Source organism: Cetorhinus maximus, chromosome 18, assembly GCF_964194155.1.
Source record: "Cetorhinus maximus chromosome 18, sCetMax3.hap1.1, whole genome shotgun sequence".
Classification (NCBI taxonomy): domain Eukaryota; kingdom Metazoa; phylum Chordata; class Chondrichthyes; order Lamniformes; family Cetorhinidae; genus Cetorhinus; species Cetorhinus maximus.
Genome location: NC_135896.1, coordinates 82031018 through 82043513, shown reverse-complemented (window position 1 = coordinate 82043513; position 12496 = coordinate 82031018). Strand labels below are relative to the sequence as shown.

General features: G+C 46.2%; 1 protein-coding gene across 2 annotated transcripts in view; it reads left to right on the top strand.

The window, feature by feature from the left end:
* mapkbp1 (mitogen-activated protein kinase binding protein 1) overlaps positions 1 to 12496 on the top strand; it is a 264467-nt gene that overhangs the window by 211601 nt on the left and 40370 nt on the right. For both annotated transcript variants that reach the window (XM_078563074.1, XM_078563073.1), the window contains exons 15-17: positions 5197 to 5318; positions 8558 to 8633; positions 10855 to 10966. In XM_078563074.1, coding sequence (XP_078419200.1) covers positions 5197 to 5318; positions 8558 to 8633; positions 10855 to 10966 — 310 coding nt within the window. The remainder of the gene's footprint in view (positions 1 to 5196; positions 5319 to 8557; positions 8634 to 10854; positions 10967 to 12496) is intronic.

The window sequence follows — 12496 nt, the reverse complement described above, 5'->3', positions numbered from 1 at the left end:
GTCAGTGTTACAGTGAGGGGTGTGGGGTATATCAGTGTTACAGTGAGGGGTGTGGGGTATATCAGTGTTACAGTGAGGGGTGTGGGGTATATCAGTGTTAGGAAGATGGGAAGTGAGAGACAAAAATGTCTCAACTTCGAAATTCAGCATAAGTTGTAGTCTGTATTCATTTCATTGAATATGAATGTACCTATGTCTGTGGGAGAAGGGAAAAGGTTATCCCTTAGACTAGAGGGAAAGGTTGAGTAGTACATCGTGTGTGAGGAACATTGATTTCATTGATGGTTTAACTGCAGCCAAACTGTTGGGATGAAGGTCTCCTTTGTCAGCTGCATGGATTCTTTCTGAAACGATACAGGTCCATTCTCAACCTATTTCCAAGTGGGCTCAAGTCCGCACGTAATAAGACACTAATGGGTTCTATATTGCATCTCTTGGTTCTCCCCATTGTCATTGAATTCATTGACCATAGAATCTCTCACTGTTGATGAGTAACATAGATCTTCCTCAAGATGTGTTCAGAAATCAAACTGTCTTCATCTACCCCATCCCCTGTTTTCCGTTTGCCAGTTATTACTTTAAACTTTTGTTTTTTAGACTGTGTGTGCCAATGACTTCAGCAACTGTGTGGGAGGAGTTACTGACCCAGCTGGTGCCGGAGAGCTGAATTGACACTCACGCAGTTTAAATGGCCCCTGGCTATTGACTATCCTTGACATTACTCTTGCACAGTCAATGTTATGTTGCCAGGCATTTCAGACTAAATGTGGTGTAGCAACAGAAAGAGACAGAGCACAGCATTTAGGAACCGTTCATTTATATTCTAATTCCACAGGCATGCCCTTGTTTTAATGTGGCCACTGCTATCACAGTGCATTTCCCTGTGGCCGGTGAGTGACAGAGAGCAACAAGTACCAAGTACACGGACCATGGAAACTATCTGCAAACTCATATACTTATATAATTATTGACTTTTATATTTATATACTCATAATCTTTGTAACACTCATGTATCCCACAACATTCTGATGTACCACACACCTCTCACTGTAACACTCTGATATATCCCACACCCCTCACGGTAACACCGATATACCCCACGCCCCTCACTGTAACACTGATATACCCCACACCCCTCACTGTAACATTGATACACCCCACGCCCCTCACTGTAACACTGATTTACCCCACGCCCCTCACTGTAACATTGATATACCTCACACCCCTCACTGTAACACTGATATACCTCACACCCCTCTCTGTACACTGATATACCCCACGCCCTTTACTTTAACAATGATATACCCCACATCCCTCACTGTAACACTGATATATCGCAAACCCCTCACTATAACACTGATATACCCCACACCCCTCACTGTAACACTGATATACCCCACACCCCTCACTGTAACACTGATATACCCCACACCCCTCACTGTAACACTGATTTACCCCACGCCCCTCACTGTAACATTGATATACCTCACACCCCTCACTGTAACGTTGATATACCCCACACCCCTCACTGTAACACTGATATCCCCACACCCCTCACTGTAACACTGATATACTCCACACCCCTCACTATAACACTGATATACCCCACACCCCTCACTGTAACACTGATATACCCCACACCCCTCACTGTAACACTGATATACCCCACACCCCTCACTGTAATACTGATATACCCCACACCCCTCACTGTAACACTGATATACCCCACACCCTTCACTGTAACACTGATATACCCCACACCCCTCACTGTAACACTGATATACCCCACATTCCTCACTGTAACACTGATATCCCCACACTCCTCACTGTAACACTGATATACCTCACACCCCTCTCTGTAACAATGATATATCGCACACCCCTCACTATAACACTGATATACCCCACACCCCTCACTGTAATACTGATATACCCCACACCCCTCACTGTAACACTGATATACACCACACCCCTCACTGTAACGCTGATATACCCCACACCCCTCACTGTAACACTGATATACCCCACACCCCTCACTGTAACACTGATATACCTCACACCCCTCTCTATAACACTGATATACCCCACACCCCTCACTGTAACACTAATATACCCCACACCCCTCACTGTAACATTGATATACCCCACACCCCTCACTGTAACACACTGATATATCCCACACCCCCTCACTATAACACTGATATACCATCAGTGCCCTAACTATATCTCAAGGCCTTCAGGCTCAGCTGCTTGTGATCTTACTCTACAGCCAGTAATTAACCTGCTCGGGTTTAAATACCCCACTGCTTGGTTGCATCAGTTAGGGTTAGGGTTAAAATCAACACCACTGTGCCCCAACATTCTGCTGATGCCACTCACATAGCTATTCAGTGCCATAAGAACTAGGAGCAGGAGTAGGCAATTCAGCCCTTCGATCCTGCCCCGCCATTCATTACGATCATGGCTGATCTCATTTCGGCCTCAACTCCAATTTCCCGCCCTCTCCCCATAACCTTTCAACCCGTTACTAATTTAAAATCTATCTCCTCCTTAAATTTATTCAACGTCCCAGCATCCACTGTGCTCTGAGGTAGTGAATTCCACAGATTCATGACCCTTTGAGAAAAGTAATTCCTCCTCATCTCTGATTTAAATCTAAGACCCCTGAGCCTAAAACTATGGCCTAAAACAGAAACAAACACTCACAAAAGTATAAAAGCAAAAAACTGCGGATGCTGGAAATCCAAAACAAAAGTAAAAATACCTGGAAAAACTCAGCAGGTCTGACAGCATCTGCAGAGAGGAATACAGTTAATGTTTCGAGTCCGTATGACTCTTCAACAGAACTCACAAACGTATAATTGTTATGTAATTAGCCTCATAATGTCTCTATAAAATACACACTACAATTGATACCAAATACAAAACTAAAATAACCTGTATTTGGATCGTACATTTAACATCTGTGATCCAATAAGGAGACATTAGGGCAGATGACCAAAAGCTTGGTCAGAGTTAGGTTTTAAGAGGTTTCTTAAAGGAGGTAGAGATACTGAGAGGTTTAAGGATGGAATTCCAAAGCTTGGGGCCTAGGCAGAGGAACGCATGGCACCAGCAGTGGGGCGATGTAAATTAGAGATGCTGAAGAAACCAGAATTGGAGGAATCAGATAAATTTGGTTGCTGTGGGTACACACATAGATCCTAGTTACACATGCCTTTTTGTGGGGTATGTGGAACATTCCTTGTTTCAGTCCTACTCAGGTCCCCTCTCACCACTCTTTTTCTGGTACATCGATGACTGTATCGGTGCCACTTCATGCTGTTGGCTGGAACTGGAAACACCCATCAATTTTGCTTCCAATTTCCAACCCGCTCTCCCATTCACGTGGTCCATCTCCAACACTTCTCTTCCCTTCCTGGACTTCTCTCTTTCCATTTCTGGTGATAGACTGTCTACCAATATTCATTACAAGCCCACCAACTCCCACAACTATCTCGACTATACCTCCTCACACTCTGCTTCCTGTAAGGACCCCACTCCATTCTCCCAGTTTCTCCATCTCCATTGCACTTGTTCTGATGGTGCTACCTTCCACAACATGACATGTCTTCCTTTGTCCTTAACTGAGGATTCCCCTACTGTGGCTGACAGGGCCCTCAACCGTGTCTGACCTATTTCTCGCACCTCTGCCCTCACCTCCTCCTCTCCCTCCCAGAACCATTTTAGGCTCCCCCTTGTCCTCACTTTCCATTCACCAGCCTCAGCATTCAAAGGATCATCCTCCGTCATTTCTGCAAACTCCAGCATGATACCAGCACCAAACACATCCTTCCTTCACCTCCTTTGTCAGCATTGTGAAGGGACAGTTCCCTCCATGACACCCTGGTCCACTCTTCTATAACCCCCAAAACCTCATCATCTTCCCATGCAATCACAGGGGGTGTAACACCTGCCCCTTTTCCTACCCCCTTCTCAACGTCCAAGTCTCCAAACACTCCTTTCAGGTGAGGCAATGCTTCACTTGCACCTCCTTCAGTTTGGTCTACTGTATTCGCTGCTCCCAGTGCTGTCTCTTCTACATTGGGAAGTCTAAATGTAGAGTGGGGTGACCACTTTGCAGAACATCTTCGGTCTGTCCACAGGCATGACCTAGATTTTCCTGTCGCTTGCCATTTCAACACACCACCCTGCTCTCATGCCCAGATGTCTGTCCTTGGCCTGCTACAATGTTCCAGTGAAGCCCAACGCAAACTGGAAGAACAGCACCTCATCTTCCGACTAGACACTTTACAGCCTTCTGAACTTAACATTGAATTCAACAACTTCAGACCATGAACTCTCTCCTCCATTTTGAATTTTTTTTGCCCTCCCCCACCCCATAGCGCCAGTCTGTATCTTGTTCTCCTGTTTTTGCTTTCATACAACACTGACCCTTTCTCTGCTATTAACACATTCTGCTATTTTGCTTTCAGACAGTGCTGACCATTATTCTGCGATCAACACCTACTCTGTACCAAAGCTTTAGACTTGAATGCTGTCATTACCATTCCGTTGTCTTGTGCTCCATGATATCTTTGTCATTTAATCTCTCCTGCCCTCTAGCCCATCCCTGACTTTCTATTTTGCTCTACCTGCTCCTCACACCCCTGTTTTTCAATAGCATTAACACCATCATATTTCTACCTCTCTAGTTCCGAAGAAGAGTCATTTGGACTCGAAAAGTTAACTCTTGTTTCTCTCACCACAGATGCTGCCAGAGGTGCTGAGTTTTTCCAGTGTTTTCTCTTTTTATTTCAGATATTTTTACCGCTGTTGGCAGATGATGTAAGCACATTGTAGGGATTATATTTTCCATGCAAATCCTTTATTCTACATGTGTTGATGTGTTGAGTTACAAGCATGTTGCTTCTGCTGAGGTACAGTTACTGCTTTACATAATTGTTCCCTTTGAGTAGCTGACATAGTCCTCCAGAGGTTAGGGCAGGGGGTATCTAGAACCGTGTCAGTGTTTAGGTGGGTCCGACAGGGTGTGCTGATATTTTTGAGAATCTCTGGGATGTGTTAATATATGCTAGGATTCTCCCAGCGGATGTTTACATGTCCCCCTATCTGTGCGTTTCTCTCTGTAAATGTCGTGCAGCCCTGCAGGAGTCTGGGTGTTGTTGCTAACCCTTCCATGTTCAATTCCATTAGTCTGCTGACGGCACCCAGTTCACCCGAACCCACCACGTGGTTCGAAAGACCACTCTGTACGACATGGACGTGGATTCCACACACAAGTACGCTGCCATCGGGTGTCAGGACAGGAGCATTCGGTGAGTTTGAGCAGGAGGTACAGCAGCTGGCCTCATGCACATGCAAGCAACAGGTATGCACTGAAAACCAGTGCAAGTCCAAAAACAAAGGCCATTATAGTCAGTGCTATACAATGTAAAAAAGCCTAAACTACCTACAGTCTTCACTGTAACACTGATATACCCCACACCCCTCACTGTAATACTGATATACCCCACACCCCTCACTGTAACACTGATATACCCCACACCCCTCACTGTAACACTGATATACCCCACACCCCTCACTGTAACACTGATATACCCCACACCCCTCACTGTAACACTGATATACCCCACACCCCTCACTGTAACGCTGATATACCACACACCCCTCACTGTAACGCTGATATACCCCACACCCCTCACTGTAACACTGATATACCCCACACCCCTCACTGTAACACTGATATACCCCACACCCCTCACTGTAACACTGATATACCCCACACCCTTCACAGTAACACTGATATACCCCACACTCCTCACTATAACACTGATATACCCCACACCCCTCACTGTAATACTGATATACCCCACACCCCTCACTGTAACACTGATATACCCCACACCCTTCACAGTAACACTGATATACCCCACACCCCTCACTGTAACACTGATATACCCCACACCCTTCACAGTAACACTGATATACCCCACACCCCTCACTGTAACACTGATATACCCCACACCCCTCACTGTAATACTGATATACCCCACACCCTTCACAGTAACACTGATATACCCCACACCCCTCACTGTAACACTGATATACCCCACACCCCTCACTGTAACACTGATATACCCCACACCCCACACTGTAACACTGATATACCCCACACCCCTCACTGTAACACTGATATACCCCACACCCCTCACTGTAACACTGATATACTCCACACCCCTCACTGTAATGCTGATATACCCCACACCCCTCTCTGTAACACTGATATACCCACACCCTCATTGTAACACTGATATACCCCACACCCCTCACTGTAACATTGATATACCCACACCCCTCACTGTAACACTGATATACCCCACACCCCACACTGTAACACTGATATACCCCACACCCCTCACTGTAATACTGATATACCCCACACCCCACACTGTAACACTGATATACCCCACACCCCACACTGTAACATTGATATACCTCACATCCCTCACTATAACGCTGATATACCCCACATCCCTCACTATAACGCTGATATACCTCACACCCCTCACTGTAACACTGATATACCCCACACCCCTCACTGTAACACTGATATACCCCACACCCCTCACTGTAACACTGATATACCCCACACCCCTCACTGTAACACTGATATACCCCACACCCCTCACTGTAACATTGATATACCCCACACCCCTCACTGTAACACTGATATATCCCACACCCCTCACTTTAACACTGATATACCCCACATCCCTCACTGTAACACAGATTTACCCCACGCCCCTCACTGTAACATTGATATACCTCAAACCCCTCACTGTAACGTTGATATACCCCACACCCCTCACTGTAACACTGATATACCTCACACCCCTGACTGTAACACTGATATACCCCACATCCCTCACTGTAACACTGATATACCCCACACCCCTCACTGTAACACTGATATACCCCACACTCCTCACTGTAACACTGATATACCCCACACCCCTCACTGTAACACTGATATACCCCTCACCCCTCACTGTAACACTGATATACCCCACACCCCTCACTGTAACACTGATATATCCCACACCCCTCACTGTAACGCTGATATACCCACACCCCTCACTGTAACACTGATATATCCCACACCCCTCACTGTAACGCTGATATACCCCACACCCCTCACTGTAACACTGATATACCCCACACTTCTTACTTTAACAGATTGCTTTACTCCAGTATAGCACCTAATAGTAATATAAAGCCCTCTAGCTTATCACAGGAGCATTATAAAGCAAAATTAAACACCAATTCACTCAAAGCGATCTTAGGTCTGAAGGCCAAATGTTTCGTCAAAGAGGAGGGTTTGAAGGCATACCCTTCATTGTAACAATTCTAAAACCCATACCCTCCAATGTAAAATGCTGTACCCTATATCCCTCACTCTGATAATGCTATAGCCCATATCTCACACTGTAATATGTTATACCCCATACCCCTTATTGTGATAATGCTATACCCCATAACCTTCAATGTAATAATCCTATATCCCATACCCCTCATTGTGATGATGTTCTACTCGATACCCCTCACTGTAATAATGCTTCACCCCATACCCCTCGCTGCCACAACGCTATATCCTGTATCCTTCACCGTAATAGTGTTCTACTCCATATCCCTCGCTGGAATTAAGCAATATCCCATATCCCTCGCTGTAATAATGCTATACCCCATACCCTTCAGTGTAATAATGCTATATCTCGTACCCCTCATTGCAATAATGTTCTACCCCATATCCCTCATTGTGATAATGATATAGCCCATACCCTTCAATGTAATAATGCTATATCCCATGCCCCACATTGTAATAATGTTCTGCCCCATACCCCTCATTGTAATAATGCAATACTCCATACCCCTCATTCTAATAATGCTATACCCCATACACCTCATCTAATAATACTATACCCCACACTGCTTGGCATAACCTTGCATCCCGCACTGTAATAATGCCATACCCCATACACCTCATCTAATAATACTATACCCCACACTGCTTGGCATAACCTTGCACCCCGCACTGTAATAATGCCATACCCCATACACCTCATCTAATAATACTATACCCCACACTGCTTGGCATAACCTTGCACCCCGCACTGTAATAATGCCATACCCCATACACCTCATCTAATAATACTATACCCTACACTGCTTGGCATAACCTTGCACCCCGCACTGTAATAATGCCATACCCCATACACCTCATCTAATAATACTATACCCTACACTGCTTGGCATAACCTTGCACCCCGCACTGTAATAATGCTGTACCCCATACCCCTCACTGTAGTAAAGCTATACCCAACACCCCTCATTTTAGCTTTGACTGCATAAACTGACTACTGTTATACACAGACTGACTAGTGTGTTGTAGAAACAGATGTAAATTGGTCTCACTCTGTGTCCCATGGGTTTGAAGGTGGAATGTGTTTACATGTCTAGATCGTTGTCTCACAATATGTGTCTTCCTGCCTTACAGGATATTTAACATTAGCAACGGAAAACAGAAGAAGCTTTATAAAGGATCTCAGGGAGAAGATGGGACCCTGATCAAGGTGAGTGTTGACATCATAATGTGGTATCCAGCTTCCAGAGGCTAAGCTGTCATGAAAATCAGTTGACAAGTAACATTGTGTATTCTTGATTCCCCAGACTCATTCAGGCATTGGGAGGCTTGGTTTCTGTTGGTTACAGAGAGTGCCAGTGCCAGATGCCTAGCCTTAACCTCTTGGGCTGGATTCTGATGAACAGAAATGTTTGTGAGCCTGAGACAGAGGCCAAGAACCCTTCCCAAGGAAGGAAAGTGTGAAAGATCCAGGGTAGCTCATCTACTCCCTTCCCTGGGCAGTGAAGAGTGTAGGATAGGGGATTGAACTCCTGTAGTAAATGTGTGAGGCAGGAAATTACTGCATCAGACAGTGCTAGATCAGGGGGGTTGACCTCACAAGAGCCCACGCTTTGGCTTCCAGCTCTTGGTTAAACCCCCTGGGGAGGAACAAGTGGGAGCTGGGTTTGGGGAAATGAATAGGATTGGGGTGTGTGTATGAAGAGACGGGTACTGGGAGGGGAGTGAGTGTGTGAGGAGGGGAGTGAGCGTGTGAGGAGGGGAGTGAGCGTGTGAGGAGGGGAGTGAGCGTGTGAGGAGGGGAGTGAGCGTGTGAGGAGGGGAGTGAGCGTGTGAGGAGGGGAGTGAGCGTGTGAGGAGGGGAGTGAGCGTGTGAGGAGGGGAGTGAGCGTGTGAGGAGGGGAGTGAGCGTGTGAGGAGGGGAGTGAGCGTGTGAGGAGGGGAGTGAGCGTGTGAGGAGGGGAGTGAGCGTGTGAGGAGGGGAGTGAGTGTGAGGAGGGGAGTGAGTACATGAGGCAGGAGTGAGTTTGTGGGGAACGAATGAGTGTGTGAGGAGGGGAGTGAGTGTGTGGGGGAGTGAATATGAGAGCAGTCAGTGTGTGAGGAAGGAGTCAGTGTGTGAGGAAGGAGTCAGTGTGTGGGGAGGGAAGTGAGTGTGAGGGAAGGGGAGTGAGTATGAGGAGGGGTCTCAGTGTAAGGAGAGGTCTGGACACAGGATTAGATCACAGATCCTGAGTGGGACAGTGTAGAGCAGCACAGGGTGCTGAAAGATGCAGGCTGATCACAGGAGCAGAGAGAGAGAGACCAGAGCAAAAGTGAGACTGGGAACAGGCAGCTGGACGGGTTCAGGAGCAGAGGAAAGTTGGAGGAAAGAACTTGTTCTAGACAACTTACACCTCCTCCAAGTAGCTGATGTTATAACAGTGATGATGGAGTCCTGGGTATGTCAGTGCCCCAGCCCCACAGAGGGTGCTTTAGAGATGACGTGGCAAGTGTAGAATTTTGGAATACCACATTTGAGTCAATACCGCAACAGTTTCCTAACTCCGAGCACTTCTCCCGGAGATGGGTTCCAGATGTTGGGACCACCTGCATGGCAGCGGTGGGGAGCCAATTGAGGCACTTCAAAGGGTAATTAAGCCCTATTTTACATCAGTGTGGATTTTGCAAGTGGCATACTGGCCCTTCATTGCGAATGTCCCCTAACAGTTGAGAGAAGGCAGCTTCAGAGTGGGAAGTCAGAACCTCGGCAATTCTAAGGCTAGTGAACATACATAGGAACATACAAATTAGGAGCAGGAGTAGGCCATTCAGCCCCTCGAACCTGCTCTGCCATTCAGTAAGTTCATGGCTGATCTGACTGTGGACTTAACTCCACATTCCCACCTAACCCGATAAGAAGAGCTTATATGATATGAAGATATGATTATAAGATTATAAGAAATGAAGAGCTCATCAACCTGATAATCTCCACCCTGTAGTCACTGACCGACACTCTCTCTCTCTCTGGACTCACTGACCCACATGCACTCTGTGTACTGACTGACCCACACTCTCTCTGTGCAGTGACTGACCCACACTGTCTTTGTAGTGACTGACCCACACTCTCTCTGTGCAGTGACTGACCCACACTCTCTCTGTGCAGTGACTGACCCACACGCTCTCTGTGCAGTGACTGACCCACACGCTCTCTGTGCAGTGACTGACCCACACGCTCTCTGTGCAGTGACTGACCCACACTCTCTCTGTGCAGTGACTGACCCACACGCTCTCTGTGCAGTGACTGACCCACACGCTCTCTGTGCAGTGACTGACCCACACGCTCTCTGTGCAGTGACTGACCCACACGCTCTCTGTGACTGACAAGCTCTCTCTGTGTGCTTCAGGTTCCTGAGTAAATGTTGATTGTGCATTACTTGCGTTTGTCCCAGGTGCAGATTGATCCCTCTGGGCTGTTCATCGCAACTAGCTGCTCTGACAAGAACCTCTCCATCTTTGATTTCTACACGGGTGAATGCGTTGCCACCATGTTTGGCCACGCAGGTAAGACTGTTGCTCTGAAACCCGCTTCCAGGTGATGACCTGCCTTTAACTGTCCCCATATGATTAATGTTGCTTCCAAAATGGGTGTGCCCCTCTCGCATCCAAAGATGTTTGCACTTCATCCTCCGCAATTCCAAACTTTCTTTTCATCATCCGTAAGTTCTCAGTGTAACAATGCCTCATTTTCTGAGGGATGTGAGCAGGGAATGCAGGGTGCAGCAGCATTATCCGCTGGAACTTGAGTAAAATATTGTCTAACTTTCACTATACAGGACACATCTCACGGTCAGCCATTCCCAAGATTGACCGATGTGCAATGGGAGAACACACTCGGCTGATTCACAATCACAGGAGTTCCCCAGATGGTCTTCTTTCACTTAAAGCCCAACATTGAGAGCATAAATCATAAAACCTACCCCTATGTCCATTTAAACAACAACTCCCTTTTGAAGAAGAGTCTTTTCTGAAGAAGAGTCATACGGACTCGAAACGTTAACTCTGTCTTACTCTCCACAGATGCTGTCAAACCTGCTGAGTTTTTCCAGCATTTTTTGTTTTTGTTTCAAACTCCCTTTACGTAGTGCTTTCAGAAGAATAAAACATCCTAAGGTATTTTATAGGAGCGTTATCCAACAAAATGTGATGGCCTTTAAATTGCATATCCAAGTATTTTATCAGCGCAATCAGGGTTGCTGCCTCTACTGCCCTTTCAGACCGAGTTTCAGACCCCCGCCATCCTCCTTTGTGAAATTAATTTCTCATCAACTCCTCTCTAATCCTTCTACCAATTACTTTAAATCTCTGCTCCCTTGTTATTGACTCTGCGAATGGAAATAGGGCCTTCCGGTCCATTCTATCTAGACCCCTCATAATTTTATACACCTCAATTAAATCTCCCCTCGCCCTCCGCTGGTCCAAATAAAATAACCTCGGTCTATCCAACCCTTTCTCATAGCTCAAATTCTGCATTTCTGACAACATCCTCATAAATCTCCTCTGTACCCTCGCTGGTAAAATCACATCCTTCCTGTAATGCCATGACCAGAGCTGTATGCAGTACTCTAGTTTGATCTGACTAGTGTTTTATACAGTTCTAGTATAACCTCAAAGTTTTTATACTTTGGCCTTGGCCAATAAAGGAAATTATTCCATATACTTCTTAATCACATTATCTTCCTATGCTACTACCTTCAGGGATCTGCGGATGTGCACGCCAAGATCCCTCTGGTTCTCTACACTTCTCAGTATCCTACTATTTTTTGTCTATTCCCTTGCCTTGTTTGTCTTCCCCAATTGCCTTACCTCACACTTCTCCAGATTAAATTACATTTGCCATTTTTTCTACCCATCTGACCAGTCCATTGTGATCTTCCTGAAGCCTCCCGATTATCAACTCACATCTCAAGCAGCAAATTGGAAACGGTGCTGGTGTCGAGAGAGGTGGAGGTATAGCAGTGCGTATGTGGAACCTGACGTTGTGCTTTTGGGTGATGTCGCTCAGGGGCAGTGTGTAGATAAGAAATAGGAGGA